The sequence below is a fragment of the Grus americana genome, chromosome 26 (genome assembly GCF_028858705.1).
Source record: "Grus americana isolate bGruAme1 chromosome 26, bGruAme1.mat, whole genome shotgun sequence".
NCBI lineage: Eukaryota > Metazoa > Chordata > Aves > Gruiformes > Gruidae > Grus > Grus americana.
In genome coordinates, this window is record NC_072877.1 from 6187172 (window position 1) to 6196334 (window position 9163).

Here is a 9163-nt window from a genome sequence, read left to right on the forward strand (position 1 = left end):
GCCAGCAAGAGCCAGGACCGGGCGCAGGTGACGCCGCTGCCTGTTCATCCTCTTCCCTGGCACAACCACACTGCATGCACAGGGAGTCTCTTCCCCAGGTCACACACGGCAAAAGATCGACAGGCTCTCCTTCATGGCCTGACCAAGGTGGCGGTGGAGCTGCCAACAGACCCTGCTCACCACAGTCCCCTCTTCTTCCCTCTCCATGCCGCAGAAGATGAACAGTCAGGCCATGGAGGCCCCAGGGTTTTGTTCTGCTCTGGCTCAGCACCCTGAGTCACCGCGCCAGGTCCCCCAGCAGCAGCCGCAAACCTTCCCCAGGGATGAGGCACTGCATGTCCTCCTCGGCCCACCTGGCGCTCACCAGTGCTCCGTGCCCCGCTGGTCCCGTTTCAAGCCCTGGGTGCACCATGCACAGCAAGGCAGCCTGACCCGGGACGCGTGGGTGCCGTGGCTCCATGCCAGCCTGCTCTGACCCAAGCCATGGCCCTACACAGGCTGGGGTGCAGAGGGACCAGCAGCTCCTGCAACCCCCCACTGCCCAGGGGGAACAATCATCTTTTGGGGTAACCCTTCAACATCTGTCCACCCCTAAAGATCCTTCTCTAGGAGACCTCCCCGGCCTGACAAACTGCTCTTTCCAGCGGGTCACTCTCCCAAGATCCAAGACGGTCTCTGACAGAGCACCCCAACGGCCCAGTCTTGAGCACGCCTGGCCGGAGCACCCGGGAGACGCGCAAAGGCTGGATGGAGAAATATATGAAGGTGAGGCATTCACCATCACGCACAAGCTTCCAGAGCTGCCACTCCCAACCTCCTGCCACCACCTCTTGCCTGCACACAGAGCAACCCCTGGGATGGGGCTCTCCGGACAGGTGGAGGAGAGCTTCACCCCATTCATAGTCAGAGAAAGAAAGGAGCAGAGGGGAGCCGGGAGCCAGAGTCGGAAAGCACAAGCCCAGGCCGGGCTGCACAGTGCCACACGTGGGCTGCCGGGCTCTATTTTAAATGCTGTGTGGCAAATATATGCAGGATGAAATCCAAGCTGGGGGAAGGGGAGGGTGCTGGGCGGCGGAGGTGTTCAAAATTAGGAGCTGAGCTCAGGCGGGGATGGCTTCTGAGAGCAGATGGGGGAAGTGCCGGGGCCTGCGTGAGATGTGCAGCTGCAACACCAGCCCTGGCCGCGCGCTCCTGGGATGCACAGCCCCGTGGTGGGGGGTGCAAGGCAAGGGGGGCACGCTCCCCTCTGCCCTCTCAGCGAGAGCCACGACGGCCAGGGAAGGATGGCAAGGACGCCAGGGCAGCTGCAAGCCAGGCTGAGGAGCTGGCTTCTCCAGCGGCACGAAGGAGACCTCTGGTTCCCCTCAGCACAGCTCCTGGCACATGGGTCTCCCCAAAGACACCCCAGTCCTCAGCATGTTTACAGGGCAGCTTTCGCATGGAAGAGGAACTGCATCACCTGCGTTTCACAGATGGGGAAGGCGAGGGATGCAGGGAGACGTGGCCGAGTCCTGGAGCCCTGCTGCCCTCCTCGCCAGCAGGCAATCCTCTGCACCTGCAAAAGCAGGCTTGATTCCGCTCTCCCCTTCCGGATCGACCCCAAAAAAGCTGCTACCATCTCGCTGCGCTTTGCAAGATGCTCACGAACAGCACCCCAGCACCCGCACGCATAGCGAGGCTCTGATGAGAGCTGGCAGATCTGGGATGGTACCTGCCCTACATTTATGGAGCAGTCAGGTTGACAGAATGAGCGAGTTTTTATATAGATTTTGGTGGCAGCGGTTTTCTTCACTGGCAGTGGGGGGAGGTGGGGGGAAAGGGAGATGGAAAATATTTTCATTTAAGCTTTTTCTGCATTCTTGCTGCCGGAGTCGCACATTATTCATGCGCCCCTCGTAACCAGGCTGGTGGCTCTGGGTTTTGCTCAGAAGGGGCTGTGCAGAATTAAGCAGCCGGTTAAATTATTAATAGCCTGTCGGAGGGTGCCCAGGACGCCTGCTCCTGGTTCCCGCTGCCTTTCAGGGGGCTCCAGTGCCCCCCAGAGGCACAGAAACCAACTACAGCCGTTTGACAAACCTGTTGGCTGTTCTGCCCTACTTGGAGCCCACAGACACCCTGTTCTTCTGGCCTGGAAACTGCCTCTCTGGACAGGTCCTCCTGCACCCGATCTCACCCACCGTGTACCCAAACTGGGCAGGAGCCAAGGGGGCTGCAAGTGTTTTACCGCACCAATGTGCTTGGGGCAGCTGGAGCAGGCAGGAAGAGGAAAGGGAGAAAAGCCTGCCAGGCAGGGCAGAAGCCACAGGGGCACCTGTATTCAGCTGAAGGCACCTTCTTTTCAGGGCTAGACTGGTGGGAGAGCTGCCACGCAGAGCTTTGCGTTCAATGCCACGTCTACAGGCTGCAAAACAGCCTCCGAGTGTCAGAAGTCTGCCAGGGACCATGCTCCAGCAGTGCCAGGACAGACGCTCAAAGGCTGGAGGATGCAAGGGCTGGGCTCTCCCCAGATGCAGCAGGAACTCTCCCCATCAGACACGTCCTGCCCCCACACCGGTCCTCAGCTTCCTTCCTAATCCCTCCAGTTTCCTTCCCGCAGCCTTGACATCTGTTTTCAGACAGCTAAATACCACTTGAAACAGCTGCTGTCCCCACAACAAAAGGCCCGAGTTGAAATTTCATGTGGCAGAACACAACAAACACAGACTGCAAGGGGGCACAAGCAGCCAGCACTCAGGCCAGCCCCAGCTCCCTCCTGCTCACGGCAGGCTCAAGTCTCTCCCTCTCCTTTCCATTTAGGATAAAGCTAGGCTGGAAACACACAGGTCAGTGCCGTGGCTGCACAGCCCAGCCGCAGAGACCTGCCAGCTCTAACAGGGCTTTTTTTGGCTCCTTAATTTTGTGCTGGGAGAGGTGTCAGACTGACAGCCCTGGGGACAATCTTTCTTTCGCAGGACAGCTCCAGCACAGGCAGCAGAACGTGGCTTTTCAGGTGATTTCATTTTTGGCTTCTGGCTTATTTTTATCCTACGAGATGTGTGTCAGACCGGTCGAGTTAATCACGAGTCCTTCTCCTCCTCCCCACTGAATCAAGTTACTTGCCAGACACTTTGCCCAGGTGCTGCCGGCACTCTTCCCCTTCCACCCAAGGGCTGCCACGCTCAGGCCCCCCCCCTCACCGCTGCCTGGAACCAAGGCTGCAGGCTCTGACTCCGCCATGGTCCTACCAGTTATCGTTCCACTGCCCCCAAGGTTTTGGTCCTCAGACCATCCCTTCCACATGCCAAGGGCCAACAGCCCCCAAAGTCTGAGCTCCGAAGCCTCTCTGCCCCTCAGGGGCCTCGGCCGTCCCACTCCTTCCAGGACTTGGGGCTCTCCCAGCAGAGCCCGCTTCCCTCCGGCAGCTTGCTCTCACTGCTGATGTGTCTCCACCTGGCCCGGAGGACAGGGATCACTGGTCCACACTCTTCTCCTCGCCAGTGGGACAGCAGGGACGGACCACAGCGAAGCCACACATGTGATCTGGAAGGAGGAGATGGCGGCTTGCCACGGCCTGCTCATGGCATCCCTCCCCGAGGCAAGGCAAAGCACTGACTCAGGCAGTGAAGACACAGGAGCTTGAAACTCAAGGGCGTGTGAGGCCCTGAGCGAGGGCTGCGCAGCTTTGTCTCGGCTTGGGGGGCAAGGTGATGCCCAGGGAAGGATGAGCGAACTTTGCACAGGACCCTGCACTCAGGTAAGTGCTTCACAAAAGCCATGCCGGCCCACTGGAGCTCACCTCCCGCTGCTCAGCGGACACAGCTGAGCTGGAAGAGTCACAGATACCCTGGAAGGACTTTGAAACAAGGACATTTTTGTGAAAAACAAGGCTGCTTAGCCCTGCTTGAAAGCGACTGAACCTGGCAAAAGAACACAGCTAAAGAGACAACTCTGCAGCACTTGATTGATCTTCAAAGGCAGCCCTGCTCTGAGCAAAGGGTTGGGCCAGAGACCTCCGGAGGTCTCCGAACCCATTTTTTGCCGTGTGTATTTGATGCTGCACCTGGTCTCGCTGCCTGCCACGCAGCCAGACCTGCCCGGACCAACGCGCGGGTATTGCAGATATCTGTGCAAGCTCCTGCCTGGCTGCCGGGATGTCTCAAAGCACACCAGGGGAGTCTGACACTGAATTTCTGTGAGAAAAGGGTTACAGGATGGCACCAGGGTTTCCCAGAGCTGCAACAGTCTGACAGGACCATCAGCCCAGCTGCGCAAGGACTGGCCCAGCTCTGCAGAGCTGTGTACAGGAACGAGCCACCTTCCCTGCTCAGAGCGGAGGGAGAGACGCCAAGCCACCTGTAGAACACACCCCTGCCCTCCCACGGGGAATTACATGACATCTCCAGCCACAGGAGCCTGCAAGGGAAATCCTCACAGCCTCCTGAAGGGCTGAGTGCCCGCAGAGGAGGGCCACCCCTCCCGAAAAGCTCTGGATGGAAGGACAGCGAACACCACCTTGGTGATTTTGCCTCCCCCCTGCCAGGAGCACGAAGAAAGCAAGAGACCCTTACGTGGGCAGTTCTGCTGGCTGGGGCTCTGCTGGGGCAGCGGCTCCCAGGGGCTCCGCCAACACAGGGCTGGGGGCTGCGTCCTGGGCTACGGCTGATTCTTGTGTCCCCGCAGCTCCCTCGGCATCCGGCGCTGCGATGTGCTCTGCTGTTGTCTCTACTTCAACCTCCTGAGCTGCAGGGGACAGCTTCACTCTCTCGGCAGCCTCCTCTTCCTCCTCCTTCTTCCTTAGCTTTGCCTCCAGTTCTCGGCGCCTCTTCTCGTCATCCTGCCGGGCCATCCGCTCAAAGACTTTGAATGCCTGAAAGATAAAAAGCAAACCAAGTGGGTAGTCAAGCTGCCAAGCTCTGCCTGAGAAGCTGGGAGAGAAGGAGAGGAAAAGCATCGCACGCTTGGGGCACTTATTGCTGCCCTCCCTCTCCAGACACCATGCACCCCCCGCTCCCTACACCACGTTGCTTCAATCTCCAACAAAACTAGTCGACGACTATTTCCAAACTCACACGGCCACGTTAAACATGTCTCAGCCCGAGTTCCTGGGTGCCACTTTAAAAATCATTGAAATCCCTTTGCCACTGGGAACAGGGCTGGTTACTGCAGGGAAAAGCAATGAGCTCACTCCAGGCTGGGAAGGGGCTTTGAGGGAGCCATTGGCCCTCCAGCCTCCCCTCGCCCTGCATTCCAGCGCTCACCAAGGGGCCCTTTGGAAGCCCAAAACTCAGACCAAACCTCTGTGGTGCAAATGGGATGAGCTGCCCCAGGAAAAGCTGGATGACAGCTTACCTGGTGCTGGCTGAGCCCAAACGAACTCAGAGCTCTCTTAGCCCGCAGAGGAAAAGGAGCCGAGTGACCTCATGTGGAGTTTTGAGCCAGAACTGACTAGTTCAGGCCAAAAAAAAATGCACTTGCTCAGCGAGAAGCCATCCCTCCTCACTCCCAGAGGTGCGGCAGGCGAGAAAGTTGCTGCCCAAGCCAGTGGCAGCAGAAGGTGCCATCCCACCCTGCAGTTTGCTTCTAGCTGTGCCCATCTAGTGCAGTGTCGTGGTTTAACCTGGGAGGCAGCTAAAACAACCGCACAGCCGTTCGCTCGCTCCTCACCCCCAGTGGGATTGGGGAGAGAATTGAAAAGAAAAAGGTAAAACTCGTGCGTTAAGATAAAGACAGTTTAATAAGACAAAACAGGAAGACAATAACAATAATAGAACATACAAAACAAGTGATGCACAACACAATTTCTCACCACCCAGAACCAAAGCTCAGCTAGTTCCTGAGCTGCACCACCTCCCAGCCAACTCCCCCAGTTACACACAGAACATGATGTCATACGGTACGGAATGTCCCTTTGGCCAGTCTGGGTCAGCTGCCCTGGCTGTGTCCCCTCCCGGCTTCCTGAGCCCCCCCACCTTCTCATTGGCAGGGCGGCGTGAGAAGCTGAAAAGCCTTTGACTGTTTGGCAACAACTAAAAACATCAGTGTGTTATCAACATTATTCTCACCCTGAATCCAAAACACAGCGCTGTACCAGCTGCTAGGAAGAAAATTAATTTTTACCCTCCAGCCTGAGTGTCCTGGTTTTGGCTGGGTTAAAGTTAAACCCACAACTGCGGGACACAGCCGAAGGAGGCACGGCCACCCAGGACCCGCGTCCGCTCCTTGAAGGAGCTGAAGCTTCTCCCACCCAACTGCCAGGACGTTTGTCACTGTAAAGATGTGCTGGAAAACGAGCAAACCTGAAATGCAGCCCTCCCTCGCTTCCCAGGAATATTTCAGAGCCAGCTCCAGTGCTTCCAGCAGGAAACCGACCCTAAGGTGCTCATTGGCTTGCAGTGCCACTCGATTGCATCTTCTCCAGGCACAGGACGTGTAAGGCAAAGGACGCAGCACCAGGAGGGCTCCCGCCAGCGCAGCAGGACAGCAGCAGCTTTACTGTGGTGTGTGCTCATGCTCCTCACTCGGGGACCAGCCCGTGAGACGAGGACACAGGAGAGACGAGTGCTGGACATCGTCCCCGCTCCGTTTGCCTCTTTCTTTGCAATTGCCTTGACTCTGCACGAAGCCGCAGTGCCCGTCCCCGGCTCCTTCCCCCCAGCCAAAGCCCGAGCTCAAGCCAGCCCCACACGGATCGTGCAGAGTGACACCTCAAAACTGCGTCCTTCCCCTGGGCCGCAGCCAAGCCGGGATGGGGGACGAGTCCCTTCCAACCTGCCCCCCCACACCCCCCCTTTGCTCTGGTCCCGGCGGCTGCTGCTGCACGGCCGCCCTGGCCAACGCTTTTCTGGTGAACGAATGCTGTGGCTGCAGCACTGCGCCTCCCTCCTTGTGCCCAGGCCCGAAACGGCCCCGAGGGAAACATGAGACAGGTCTCACTGTCACTGCCCCACTGCCGAGTGCCTTGGGCTCTGCGCTCTCCCGTCTGCAGCCTGAAACATCCCTGGGCTCTCTTTTTATTCACTGAGCCCAGTGCGCTCCCACCGTGGGGGCTAACCCTGGGACACGGGGGCTGGAGGGTGACGAGGAACCCCTCATGCCATGGGCCATCGCAGGGAGAGGGGCAGGGATCTCCCGCTAGCCTCCTCAAGTCACCCCCAGCTGGCAAGGCCTGTGAAGGGAAAGTCGCCCAGTCTGAGCAGATGAACACCCCAAATCCAGCCTTATCCCTGTTTTTATGAGCTCATTTCCTCCCTGCTAATAAAAATTAATGACAGACCAGAACAGCCCTGAGTCAGAGACCTCCAGCGCTGCCCCAGCACCCAGCCCAGCCTGGCAGTGAAAACAGCAGGCCAAGGCCTTCGCCCATCTCTCACTCACAATCGAGGCGAGCGCAGTGCTGGCCACGAGCTCCTGCTGAGTGGAGCCCTAACCAGCCCTGCCCCCCCCCCCCCGCGGCTCCCAGGGCCCCCTCCTGCCTTCGGCCACTCTCCAGGCTCCCTGCTCCCACGGGGCAGCTCCCCACGAGCCCCACCACAAGCCTGTCCTGGCCCTGTGCCGCTGGCAGCCGTCCTCAGCTGGGCCAAGCTCCAAGTGGGGTATCACACCACGGCTCTTTCCGTGAGGGTCTCGCAGTCGTTGTCTGCCCCCGGGGCTCCTCGTCCTCTTACAAGGGTGACACTTCCCACCCACGCCAGCAGCCACCCCCCCCACACACCCCCGACGTGCCAGGACACCTCTCCCACCTCCTCCCCACCCCTCCGGGCAGGGTCGGCTACCCGCGGGCTGCTGTGCTGCCCGGCCCCCGTTCCCAGTCTCTCCCCGCTGGCAGACATCCGGCCCAGCCCCGGGGGACACGGTCTGCTCGGCTCGAAGGGGACAAACACGGCTGCTGAGGCCCAGCCACGGGGACAACACCGGCCACCGGGGCCTCCGCCTCCCACCCGACAGTCAGCACGGCCGGGCCTCGTCACCACCACAGCCCGCCGAAGACCACCGGCCCTGGGAGGCCCTCAGGGCTGGGAGGGCGCAGCAGGCCCAGACGCCCCGCCGGTACCTGGAGGGCCATGGCCTGCGCCGCGCCAGGCGGGAAGCCCAGGCGGTCCCCGGGCCGCAGAAGGAGGCGGTAGAAGTCTGTCTTGCGGTAGAGGAAGCCGAAGAGGACGCGCAGAAACTCCTCCACATTCCCGACGTGCTGCAGGATCCCCAGCAGCGCCTGGTCGTACATGTCGGTGAGCGCGGCCGCGGCCTCCATGGCGGCTCCAGGCCCGCTGTCACGGCAACAGCACCCGGCCGCACTTCCGGTCCGCCCCGCGCCGTCCCCCGCACTTCCTGTCCCGGACCCCTCCCGCCGCGCGCCTCGGCCCGTCCGGAAACCGCCCCGCGCCCCGACGTTCCGGCCGCCTCGACGGTTCCCCCCCCCCCCGCTGTGGTTCCCAGGGGGCCCCCCATGGCACCCCCTGTCCTCTCCAGTGCCCAGGGGACCCTCCAGACCCCAAAAAGTAGCAGTGGCACCCCCTGCCCCCCACTAGTACCAACTGGACCCCCCGGCCCTGCTGTGGTACCCAGGAGACCCCCAGGCCCCCCGAAGTGGCAGTGGGACCCCCAGCCCCCCTGTAGCACTGACCCCCTGTCCCACTCCAGTGCCACCCCCACACCCAGGCAGTGGCACCAGTGGGACCCCCCCCCCCCCACTGCGGTACCCAGGGCACCCCCAGCCCCCCAAAGAGTGGCAGTGGAACCCCCAGCCCCCTGCCCCACTGCAGCACCCTGCGCACCCTCAGCCTCCCGGCAGCCCCCCCTGGGAGGGACATGGGGCCACTTCTTGGGTCCCCGTGGGGCACAGCACCCCACCAGCCCACGCTCCATCTGGTTTCCATCTGAAACCCCAGCCCCACTCTGGGGTACAGGCCACCGTGACCTCCGGGGGTGGGGGGCTCCTGCCCCCCAGGAGCGTGAGGGTGCTCCATGGGGGGGGGTGCCAGGGTCCTTCAGGCCCTCACAGGTGGGCAGCTCCCCCGGCTGGAGCCCCGCACCCCGGCACATCGCCCCGGCACCGGTGTCCCCCCCCGTCCCCCTCCCCGCAGACTCCATCCCCCTCTTTGGCCTGATGCCCGTGTCCCCCCACATCCCCCCACGTCCCCCCATGTCCTCCCATGTCCCCAGCCACCCCCTCCCCATTCCCCCCGTA

General features: G+C 61.1%; 1 protein-coding gene across 1 annotated transcript in view; it reads right to left on the minus strand.

The window, feature by feature from the left end:
* Positions 1-8292, minus strand: part of NUDCD3 (NudC domain containing 3) — a 32294-nt gene extending 24002 nt beyond the window's left edge. Inside the window, exons 1-2 of the mRNA XM_054804697.1 lie at positions 8030-8292; positions 4548-4846 (exon numbers count right to left, since the gene is read on the minus strand). Of these exons, the coding sequence (XP_054660672.1) occupies positions 4548-4846; positions 8030-8227 (497 nt within the window). The 5' untranslated portion in view covers positions 8228-8292. The remainder of the gene's footprint in view (positions 1-4547; positions 4847-8029) is intronic.
* Positions 8293-9163: the final 871 nt, after the last annotated feature.